At 35.0% G+C, this 13,132-nt stretch overlaps 1 protein-coding gene across 1 annotated transcript in view; it reads left to right on the forward strand.

Moving 5' to 3' along the window:
- LOC127860734 (helicase with zinc finger domain 2-like) overlaps positions 1 to 11,843 on the forward strand; it is a 143,356-nt gene extending 131,513 nt beyond the window's left edge. Inside the window, exon 19 of the mRNA XM_052399004.1 lies at positions 11,295 to 11,843. Coding sequence (XP_052254964.1) covers positions 11,295 to 11,521 — 227 coding nt within the window. The 3' untranslated portion in view covers positions 11,522 to 11,843. The remainder of the gene's footprint in view (positions 1 to 11,294) is intronic.
- Positions 11,844 to 13,132: the final 1,289 nt, after the last annotated feature.

Raw genomic sequence — 13,132 nt, forward strand, 5'->3', positions numbered from 1 at the left:
CAGACGTGAGTAAAATGATTAAGCATTTGGTTTCGATTTCTGAGTCTCAAACGGCAAACAAGTATTAAGTTTTGGAGCATTACTACAGTATGAATTTGCATATTTAGTATCCTGCACATATTTGTAACATTATCATGGTGTTTTTTTTCATTTTGTTTGAGCAGTATCTATTAATTCGTATATGCACACTTCGGCTTATTTTTTAATCATGACAGACGGTGGTGTAACAAATGCAATTTCCTGTAATTTAAAATTCTTCCAATATTTTATTGATATAATCTGGAGTATCATCGATTCTAAAGCATGAATTTGCCATGCGTTAAAGAAGTATCTTTAAGCTAAACTGTATTTTCAGTGCATTTGTTATAATAACTTATAATATTTGTAACTAATAAATTACTTGAAAAAAGCAACCCAATTTTATTTCAAATTTTGAATTAATAAGTTTGATAAGTGTCAATCAATTACCATAGTTGCAATAATACACCGACAAACACTTACAAATTGTTGTTGTTGTAGCGATTTCAAGTACCCGGATGTTCGAGTAAAATCCGCCATTTTAAAACCAAATCGACTGTAACTGTTTCTTTTGTGTTTAATAAATAGAGCGTAGGACTTGTTTACGTGAGCAAAAATGGATGAACTTGGTGAAATGACATTGTCTAAATTTAGATTGTGGTCTATACACACTCTGAAAGTGTATTTATCGCATAGAAAACTACGGAATCCGGATAAGGCCAAGTTGAGTGTCGCGACAACCAAGCGACATTCTCTCGACGCGCGACAAATCAGTCGACAATCAATATTAAAGTGTCGCATATAGCGCTGGGTTTTAGAAAAAAAATCGCAGAATATCTTGACTGTCGACTGATTTGTCGCGCGTCGTATTGAGCGTCGAGGGAATGTCGCGAGAATGTCGTGTGTGGACCTTCGAGCGCGACACTCGACATTCTCGCGACATTCTCTCGACGCTCGACAAATCAGTCGACAGTCAATATGATATAACGCGAGAATGTCGCCTGTCGACCTAAAATCACTAGGTCGACACACGACATTCTCTCGACGCTCAATACGACGCGCGACAAATCAGTCGACAGTCAAGATTGACTGTCGACCGACTTGTCGCGCGTCGAGAGAGCGTCGAGAGAATGTCGCTTGAATGTCGTGTGTCGACCGGTGTTGGAGTAATTTTTTCATCTGCAAGCAAGGTGTTATGGTAACTTTTTCAGCTTAAGTAAAAATAGCGGCATCTAGTAGCAGCAATAACAGCAGCAGCAGCAGCAACAGTAGCAGCAACAGCAGCAGCAGTAGCAGCAGCAGCAGCGTAGAAGCAGCAGTAGCAGCAGCTGCAGCAGTAGTAGCAGCAGTAGCAGAAGTAACAGTAGTAGTATTTGTTGTAGTAGAAGTAGTAGAAGTAGTAGTAGTAGTAGAAGTAGAAGTAGTAGTAGTAGTAGTAGTAGTAGTAGTAGTAGTAGTAGTAGTAGTAGTAGTAGCGGTAGTGTTTGTGATACTGGTAGTAGTGGTAGTGGTAGTGGGACTGGTGATAGTGGTAGTAGTAGTTGTAGTAGTAGCAGGATCAGTAGTAGTTGTAGTAGTAGTAGTAATAGCAGCAGCAGCAGCAGCAGTAGCAGCAGTAGCGGCAGTAGAAGCAACAGCAGCAGTAGCAGTATTATTATTATTATTATTATTATAAGTAGTAGTAGTAGTAGTAGTAGCAATAGTAGTAGTAGCAGCAGCAGCAGCAGTAGCAGCAGTAGTAGTAGCAGTAGCAGCAGTAACAGGAGTAACAGCAGTAGCAGGAGTAGCAATAGTAGCAATAGTAGCAGAAGTAGCAGCAGCAGTAGTAGTAGTAGTAGTAGCAGCAGTAGTAGTAGTAGCAGTAGTAGTAGTAGTAGAAGAAGTAGTAGTAGTAGTAGTAGTAGTAGTAGTAGTAGTAGTAGTAGTAGTAGTAGTAGTAGTAGAAGTAGTAGTAGTAGTAGTAGTAGTAGTAGTAGTAGTAGTAGTAGTAGTAGTAGTAGTAGTAGTAGTAGTAGTAGTAGTAGTAGTAGCAGTAGTAGTAGTAGTATCGATAGTAAGATAATTTATTCTATTAAAATGAAGCGAATGTTAACATCTTTGTACAACGCTCCTATATTTTAGTTTTGTAATCATGTTTGCGACTGTACATGTACATAGTATAAATTCCTTCAATTGACAGTATATGGGCGCTTAAACGCACTTACAAACAGTGCAAAAAAGTCGACATTAATCCCAAATGTAAGCGTTCAAGTTTCTGTCTCTTGTCAACTTGCACTGGCATTCACTATAACCACTGCACAACGAAGTTGGAAAGGGAGGGGCAACTGATTTCAGATTGTCCGTCTGGCGTCAGCGTCTTCGTCAGATTTTCTCGCCCGAAGCATATCTTCAAAACTAAAAGAGGTTTAAAAGTATAACTTTGTAACGCATTCACAATTGACCCACCAGGCGCACAAGATCTTGACGATGCCCTGAGCTTAGAATGTAGGATGGACGAATTACATGTTGGTGTACACATATCTGATGTTACTGAGTATGTAATAAAAGACGATGCATACGACAACGATGCGAAACAAAGATTGTTTACTTTCTATCCAGAAATTGACAGTCCAAGGCATATGCTGCCTGAACCAATTAGTACTAAAAAATGAAGTCTGTTGGAAGGAAAACGAAGGCTTACATGATCAGTATTTTTCTGTTTTGATAAAAATGGAAAAAGAAAACTCACAACTCAAAATATTTTTAGATCAATAGTTATAAAATCTAGGAAACAATTTTCATATTCACAAGCTCAATCGATAATCAAGAAAAACGAGTCTGAACATGAAATAACTAAAATCGAAAAAGATTTGAAGATTATTTATAAAATTGCTTGTGCACTTCGTGAACAGCGATTGGGAAATGCGATGCATGCATCACAGGCTGTATTTAATGACAGAGGCGCCGAAGATAATGAAAACGAAGCTCATAATCTGGTAGAAGAATTCATGATTCTCACCAACAGTACGGTCGGAAAAATGTTGTATAAACAATTTCCAGAGTGTATTCCTGTAAAATACCAACCACCGCCGTCCGATGAAAATAATATGCACGAATTTCTGCGGAAAAACGGCGTATTTATTGATGTTGTTGCAAACCTGCAAGATAGATACCTAGGAGGCAACATTCGGGGTTTACACACACTGCTTGCTATGGATAACCAGTCGGTAACGGGAAAACATGTGACAGTTCCAAAAAATATGTGGCAAGCTTTAAAAGATCACAGAATACCGAGAAATATGCTGATGTGCGACTACATGCGCCCCATTAAGCATGTTACACTCCAAGATTGGTATTTTATTCAAGAAAGGGCCGGATATATCTGCTGTAACGGACACAAGTCCGATGCTGAAGATTGCAAGCATTACTATCTTGATGCTTTCCCATATGTTCATTTCACTTCGCCCACACGACGGTATATAGATATTGTTATACACTGGCTTGTACACGCGTTCCTCAACGATGAACCATATCCATATACATCAACCGAAATCAAATCAATTTGCAATCAGTTGTGTTCAAAGGAAAAACAAGCCAAAGAATATAGCGAACATTGTCAACTGTTAAAGAGAGCTTTGTAACTACAAACACAACCACATGTTTTACAGCGCTATGTGGAGGATGTTTCCACAAGTGGCATTAGTTTTTGCACACCAACGTTGAAAAACGTTTCAAAACCAGACAGAATATTGACTTTTAATCGTTTACAGATTGGTCATAAACCTGAGCTAATGCAAGCTGAAACAGGAACATGTGTGAGGGCAACGTGGGAGAAAAGGTTGTACGATGGCAAAGGAACAGCTTTGACATATCCAGAAGATGCTGCCTAAATGGCATGCTTACCATTGAATCCTAACAAACACGTGATGTTAATATCACTCGGCTCGCATGATGAAATCCGCAATAAACGGTCACAATTATGATTTCGAAAACAATTTACAATTTGCAGAAGCGCAGCATTCATCGCTTATTTCAGGTTTTGTTGATGTCAGTACCGAAAGCGATTTGGAAGATCTGAAACCATTTACGAAATTTGCATTTGATTTCAAGAGAGGTCAGGTGATACATATCCAAATGTTAGCTGGACCATTACGTGGCATTATGGTTCCGAAACCTATGTGCTCAAAACTGACGGATACTATTTGCTTCTGTTTGTTGCATACAGAAGATCCCGTGCTGCACCTTTTTAACTACTCCAATGTGGCAATATCAAAATCCTTTCGTAATGTCACTCAATATGTACATGAATGGCTGCCACTCATTTTCTCATGGAGTCTGCTTGCAACACAGTGGGTTGCTCGAATGATAATTTCTGCATAAATAACGTAAGTATTAACTTTACATCGGAGGATATAGGCAAGTGCGCGCTTTCAATCGCGCTCTGTGATGAAAGAAATATAGAACTATCCGGTTTACAAAATGAAAAGTCGATCAATGATAATGAAGCGGCATTTACACGTGACATTGATGACGTTATAAAATCGTACGATTGGATTGGCATTAAAGCTCCCTTTTCGTCAGATTCAAGTACATCCTACTGGATAGCTCATGGGACCATTACAGGTGTCAAGAAGAAGAGTCTTGAAAGTGATACAATTATAGTGTCCTTTAAATTGACAGCAAGATCGGGAACTGTTCCTGGTGAATTATCGTCTGGGAATTCGAAATACAGCATTGAAGTCTTAAAGAAAGGCAATGTCGACGGGTAGGAAATTTATTGCTCTCTTACTATCTCTATTGTATAATTGTTTGTAAGTATGTTCGTTTCGTTTATATTGTGTTGTGTACACATATATGTTTATAATATTATGAAATGAATAGGCTCTGGATTAGAAACTGATTAAATTTAGTTTGAACAAATAACAAGACTGACAGAAATAAAAGGAGCAACGAAGAGTTCGGATTATATCTGTTTCAAATACACTCGATTAAATTACGTTAATAATGTTATTACATACAATGTTTGTAAATGGTTACATACAAAAGTATGCAACAGTTATTGGTATTCATTAAACGCTTGTTGTAAGTAACCTTTCTCTTAATAAAATAAATGCTTCAATTTTTATTGACGTTTTTCCAGCTGCATAAATAATTGAAAGATACGTATATCTTAGTCAAAAGAGATGTATGCTTTCGTAAATGTTGCATAAAAAGCTCTATTTAAGTGTTTAAATGTTGACTTATTGACGGATTACAATAATAGGTCAAACATTTCGATATGCGATTGTTTGTATTGTATTTGCAGTTGGACTGAGGAGTTCATAAAAACTCTTCAGAGTTCATCACAATGTCTTCCAAAACAAATTGCTATCAGACAGCGAATAACGGTTTTAGGTATAATGTTTTTTCATTTATGAATTTGTCTTGGTGAATTTAAAGACCACGATAAGTGTCAGTAAATTCAAAATTGTCTTATGTACTGATCATTTGATGTCCGCATCAGAAAGTATACGTATATGCATATGAAAATGTGTACTTTTTTGTCAATGGAATAGCTATCAACAGTTATAAAAATTATTAACAGACCCGTATACTCAAAATTTATATGGTTCTGAGTTAAACATATTTGTTTCTATTATTTCATTTAAACAAGTACAAAATAAAGTACAAAATAAAATAAAACATTGTAACTGTAACATGAGTTTCCGTGTATTTTGTTTATATATATATATATATATATATATATATATATATATATATATATATATATATATATATATATATATATATATATATATATATATATATATATATATGTATATGTATATTTGCATATACAGATGCTGAATATATAGAAGCTCTATCACGGATGACATTAGATCTTCATTTTTCGCCATGTTTAAGCGACCGATTACGGCGATATATGGCTGCAAATAACCAAAAACAACAAGAAGCGATCGATAAAGCAATGAGATCACGTTTTTCCCTGATACAAGGACCTCCTGGTATAGTCTAGTTTCTTTTCGTGGACAATGTGTGGTTAACAATCGCAAATCCGTATTGCATTTTAAGAGTTGTCTTGCTGAAGTTGTTTCAGGTTCTTTTTCGTTAAATCATTATTGTTCCTTATTTATTGTACACATAACTCCCGGCTATCATTTATTGTCGAATGATTACAATGATATTTGTTTTTGCAATTCGATTGACAATGTAAATACGTTAGTTTTGCTAATGATTAGTTATTTCGTTACATGGGTTCACATTAGTAAATGTTTCGTTTCAGGAACTGCAAAAACAAATATTGACATCAAACTGATTTTTCTTTTCGACCAAATAAATGAAAAGATCAGTAGCCAGCGTTCTCAGAGGAAACGCGTATTATTCTGTGCTCCATCGAATCAACGCGTGGATCTTGTCGCAAGTTTGTAATGTTACAGAAAGAGCCCTCCGTAAAAATATCTTATGTCTAGAACATTTATTGTTTTCAACAACTCTAACGATCTTACGTGTTGGCACCGACCCTCAACCACTTTAAGGATGATTTGTCACAAAACTTGCTTGATTGCATCATATTCACAAAGTTAACTTTTACAAATAAAGAAAATCTTCAATTTTCAATGATTTTTCATATTTGTGTCCTTCCTTGTGTTTCGAGATTTTAGTGAATACAAACTTATGTTTTGCGTATTGTATGTTTCAACATTCAAACATTTTAAACGACGTATCCTCCCAGATATAATTGGAAATGTATAAAACGGGCGCGTTAATATACATGTAGTTAAATTCAGTACTTATCTACATTAATAATCCAGTTAACAGTGGACAACGGCAAAGTACGTTAATTTTTCAGGATGGATGCTTCTCAGAATGGGAAACTCTGCTCTAAAATGTGTCAGTGTTTATGGAAAATCGCTTGAAGCCAGGGATTTCCCAATACCTGGCAAAGTGTTCAATACTCCAAAGAGTCCGAGTAGGATCTTAGAAGCGTTTCTTTGCATCATATAATTCGTCAAAAGGGAAAGCCACATGCTGCTGACATAAAGGAGTTTGATGAATATTTTAAAGACAATTGTTATACACCAATGCCAGAAACAGTAAAAGTATACCGGGACTTGATTCATTCTGCCAGTGAGAAAGAGATTACAGAATACAACGTGATTCTTTGCACCACAGATGTTGCGACTAACTCTAGGCTACTTAAAGCACTACAAATACAACAGGTATTCCTTTACAGCTTAAAGCCACACAACTTATTTGGCATAGTAAATTTAAGAATAAATAAGAAACATATTTTATCTATGCCAATTAAAATATCTCTGGTGGTTACAAGGTAGAAATCCGTCTTTTTTGCGCTTTAAAACTTAAACATAATTGCGTTTGTCAAAATGGACTTATACGTCTAGAAAACCTACTTTCGGTTTTAAAAGCGGTACCGTTTGAAAAATAATAAATAACATGCTAACTAGGCTATAGATTTAATTTTATCTATGCAAATTATAATATATCTGGTGGTTACAAGGTAGAAATTCGTATTTTTTGCGCATTTAAAACTTAAAAATAATCGCGTTTGTCGAAATAGACGTATACGTATAGAAATCCTACTTTCGGTTTTAAAAGCGGTACCGTTTAAAAAATAATGAATTACTTGCTAACTAGGCTATAGATTTAATTTTATCTATGCCAATTAGAATATATCTGATGGTTACAAGGTAGAAATCCGTCTTTTTTTTGCGTTTTAAAACTTAAACATAATCGCGTTTGTCGAAATGGACGTATACGTATAGAAATCCTACTTTCGGTTTTAAAAGCGGCACCGTTCTAAAAATAATAAATTACTTGCTAACAAGGCTATAGATTTAATGACAAATTTTGCACACTTTCAAATAGCATCTATATGTATTGATTAACTTGTATTTCATTCAAGGTAAGGGGCATAGTGTGTGGCTTTAACGCTGATCTTTTATGTTCAATATAAGATTTTGTTTATCAACATCCGTTCATTGTGCATGTTATCATTAAACTTTTCAAAAAGCCGCCATTGTTAAAATTAACAATAAATTTTCCTTCAGTAAGCAGAAATCATTTAGCTACATTCAAATAAAAGATAATGATATGAACGTCCCACAAAAGTACAGCATAAGTCAAGATATCCCAGTTTATCTTATTAACTTTCGGCCCATATAAGTGGCAAATGCAGATAAATTATATGCTGGAAAAAACAATCTTCATTCAAGTGTGGTATGAAGTGTCCTGTTTTTATATTCAATTGATGACCTGCTAAAGTTGAGCGGTTGGAAACACGTCTTTCACTCCTGATAGCTTTTTGAAGTTACAACGTTCCTTACTTAATGCTACAATTCATAATCACGCGTGTTGTTATGCAGATTATCGTGGATGAAGCCGGCATGTGTCATGAACCAAAATGTTTGGTTCCTATTATTGCTTCAAAGGCTGAACAAGTTGTCCTCATTGGTGACCACATGCAGCTGCGACCTATCATTAAATGCAAAGAGGCAGCTGAACTTGGAATGGACACGTCTCTGTTTGAAAGATATGCGCTCATGGATGATTCCGAGAACCTTAAAACTAACGTGAACTGTACAATGTTGGAAAAGCAGTATAGAATGGTAAACTATCTTTTGTCTTTTGATAGCGAAAAGTAGAAACAATGTCAATTTTTATTTCGAATGTTACCCTTTTGTTATCGACTTCAAAGCTGATCGATCGTTTCTTATTTCAGCATCCGCGAATATGTGACCTGCCATCAGAGTTGTTTTATGAGGGCAGGCTTCAGACTGCCAGAAAAATTGGCAGAGATCAGCCTTTGCCGATTTGGCCAGAGCACGAAACGCTTGGTACAATTCCTCGGGTATTCGTGCATCTTGTGGGAAATGAAGAAATGCTCACAGTTTTGACCGAAGACGGCAATGAAATGTCGAAAAGTAATGCTGTAGAGGTGGATTATGTCGTAAGTGTATTTTTTTAAATTTTCAACACCATTTAGAGTTCATCAGAATGTCTTCAGCTGGGTATTCATTTAATTGTATAGCTCGACAACTTTTACCCGATAAACGTGAAATAAATTAGCATAAATAACACACTTGCGTTGATGAACGTGTCTATGATAATTTTTATGTCTCCGCGTTTAGTGTCGTATGAAAAGACCGGTACAATATATTGGCGATTCCCATACAGTCAGTAGGGAGCGTAACCTCGAATAATTTTTATCAAATGTAAACTTATTTGTAGTTATTACTTATACAAATTATGATTTTATTATTTCATAATAAAATCTTCCGGCCTAGTTATATCTTAGTAATAACGTTGAGTTTAATAACGCATACATGAAGAACAATATGTTGACACTTATATAATCACACAAAATTTTGGTTAATTGCTGAATTTAAGGTAAGACTTTTAAATTATGCATGTAAACATGCACATTACTATTTTCAGTAAACTATTAAAATTGCGATGGTTGAAAATGAACTTAGGCGATTTGTTTAACAATGACGTTTCCTAATTGTTTGAGGTACTATTTCACTTATGTTAATTGTGTGTACTATTTCCTCGTCAATTAACCCTTATTCAAACGCTTTATAAACCTCTGACATAAATCGATGTTTGTTTGGGTGCTCCTAACGAATGATTTAATTTTGTAAATTAGCACGTTAATCTCAAATGTTCCCGGGTGTTTTTGATCAGGGACATGAGTATTGAGGAAATGGGCGAAGATAATAAATGTTTTAGGTCAGTTATAAAATAACACATACAAGTGTTCGATCGACGTCTTCAATATAATTATACACAACTGGCATAATAAATATAGGAGAAAGTGGCAGGTTAGACTTTATGCACAGTATGCCCTTGACGTTAAATGCATGTTCATGCAATAGTAAGGCATTTACGTTAAATGAATGTGAATGCAGGGTTATGAATTATACTTTAAATGAATGTGCATGCAATAGTAAGTCCTATACGTTAAAACATGTGCATACAATTGTATGGCCTATACGTTAAATAAAGGTGCATGCATAATGTGTATGGCTTATACTTTAAATGAAAATGCTTGCACAAATATGGCTTAAAGTTTAAATCAATGTGCATGCACTTGTGTGGCTTATATTTAAATTGAATGCGCGTAAAATAGTATGTCGTTTACCTTGAATGAATAGGCAATAGTATGTCTGATAATTCAATTGCATGTGCATGCATTTTTTGTTTTGTGGAGACGAAACTTATACTTTAAGTGATAATTTCAGGTTGGATTGTATAGAAACTTGATCACACAATGTGAATCAGTTTTCATATTGTCACAGTACAACGCACAATGTGCGGAAATAAAGAGGAAGTTACGAGAAATGAATCTACGCGATGAGGATGTGAGCACAGTGGTTTCAAGTCAAGGTAAGACTCAAAATATTACATTGGGCTGAAAACATGTGGGCGAAATGGGTGAATTAACTAATAATAAGGTGTTTTTTAAGTCGGTTAATAAAATTAATAATTTTGTAATGCTGAATAGCATAGTTTTCATAACCGCAATTGTAATTAATTTCAAGTTGATTAAAATGAAGTGTTTAAACCATAAAATGTATGAATTCGAACAATTTTATACATGTCTTAATGAATGCCATATTATATTGAAACACAATGTTTACGTGACGGCTTTTCGATCACAGATTTTGAATGAATTTCTAATGTCAGTAAAAATGATAAGGACTTATAGAAGAGGTGGTTCGAAGAAGAGAATGTTATCCATAATGGCTGCCAATATGCAAACTTTAATTTAATCAATATATGTGGCGCAACAGGTGGAGATTGGGATTACGTAATCTTCAGTACTGTACGATCCCTGCCTGAATACAAAATAGAAAAGAGCCCGACATTGGGCTGGTGCAAACACAATCTGGGTTTTATCACCGATCAGAACCAGGTCAACGTGGCCATTAAAAGAGCCAGGAAGGGTCTCGTCATCGTTGGTAGGTAACATACTGCTAGTTTAAATCTATGCATGCAGTAATAATAAAATACTCCGACTTTCCTAATGTGCTGCCTGCCTGCCTTAATTTAATAAGGATTTATATGATGAGTACATTCAAGAGCAGTGCGTTCTTTGAAGTGGAGAATAAGTACATTAAATAAGTTAATTAGTGAAGTTATAGTTTGTTCCCAGTTGGTTCGGCCATGTCCCGGAAATCTAGTGAACTACCTCCACTTGTTCTAAGTAGAATCGATATATTTATGTTTCTAATACTATTATACAAAACTATACTATGCAGTATTTATGTTTTAAGGAAACAAGCATCTTCTACGTTGTGACAGGACTTGGAATAAAATCCTTGAAGACTATGAACATTACGGCTGCGTTAAAACTCCGCAGGAATTCCCGCCACCAAATGCGCGGTTGACAAGACAGGAAATATTTGCCCGTGCGCAAGCAGCAAATTACAGAAGACATAGCGAGACCATTTATGAACGCGGGCAGGCCACCTCATACGATGGACCAATCGATGAAACATAAACATCGCGATTTAGAAATCGCGGCGGTGCATATGCTAGACCAGGCTACCGTTATGGACCATCTTAACATGGGAGCTGGTACGTGAAGAAAGTTGTGGCATAAACAAGTTTTTTTCTGGGATTGTTTACATTTTCACATATTTGGTTAAGTTACTAATAATATGCAGATTGTGAGTAACGTATTTGTATATCCGTCTTCGTCTTTTATTATTTTTGTAACAAGTTGTGTGTTGTTGTGTCATAATGATACATAACCATGATATTTCAAGCTCTCAGTTTCGATAAATTGTTTGAGTAATTCGCTCTACATACGATTTGCGTTGAATCTGCCAAACAATTATAGATTTCAGTATACTAAATAATCGTGTCATGTATGGCTGTACTCTCAAAAAAAATATATCGTAGTTGACTCAAAGGCATGTTTTAAACTATTGTTCTGGTGTCTTGCTTTTGGCGATAGTGGTAGGGCATAAATAGGTGTTCTCTACAAATCCCTGAAAGATGATAAACTAAGAGACTATAGTGAAACATTGCACTGAAAAGGTTACATTCCACTAGAATACGGCCGAAAAAAAAGTTGCAAAAACAGTCGATTTGATTTGTGTCAAGTTCTTTCTTAGTTTGGACATGGCATATCTTTTTTTATTGAATAAATCGATTCCGCTTAGAATGGCTTAGAAAAAGTATGGTTATGGGGGTCTCTATGTGCAAAATGTTGCATTTATTTTCGCTGGTAGTTGTCATTTTACATTGAATTATATAGGGAAGCTATTTAATATATTATGACCACAATAAGGTAATAACTGTAACACATGTATTTTACACATACAGACACGTTAATAATACTAATATTTCAATATTGTCCGGTGACAATTGATAATTAATATTTATAAATGTGTAATTGTGTTGTTTTATTTATATTGTATTTAGTCTACGACTGTACGTGGTATGTATATGTATGCGTTCATTAGTTGTTTTTATGAATTTTTGTCATGGTATTTCTTTTTCATAATATTGTTAACAATCACACATACTTATTGAAATTGTCTGAAAATGATATTTATTAGTTCATTCCATTTTATAACATAAAGTCTGACGTTTTGTTATTAATGGTTAAATTTAAAGAGTTTAACGCGACCAGTTGTGGTATACTAGTACTTGAAATTAATCGCTTTGAAAAATGTCAAAGGTAGTTGATTATGATCTGCGGGTTATGACGTATTGAATATGGGCGGAAATATTTGTATGCGTATGTTTCTATATAAAATAATAAAATTCATTGGTCTTCAATGGCGTGATGCAGCTTTTCTCTTTTTAACACTCTATTTTTACGCATAATAGGCGAGTGAAATCAAAAATATATTCCTTTTCAGTTTATGATCACCGTATTTTATCTACATACATTATGACCTTCATGCTTGCGTATTGCGATATGTGTGTGATCTAATATAGCCTATCAAACAATTTTTTTTGAAAATGGTGTCTGCAATGGCTTCTTTGTTTTCGTATTCTTTTCAACACTTCTATTACATACTCGTTGATATTAGGTAAGTATGTACTCATGCATTATACATTTGGATTGCACCTAATCATAATGATTAAACAAACATGA

Source organism: Dreissena polymorpha, chromosome 15, assembly GCF_020536995.1.
Source record: "Dreissena polymorpha isolate Duluth1 chromosome 15, UMN_Dpol_1.0, whole genome shotgun sequence".
NCBI classification, from domain to species: Eukaryota; Metazoa; Mollusca; class Bivalvia; order Myida; family Dreissenidae; genus Dreissena; species Dreissena polymorpha.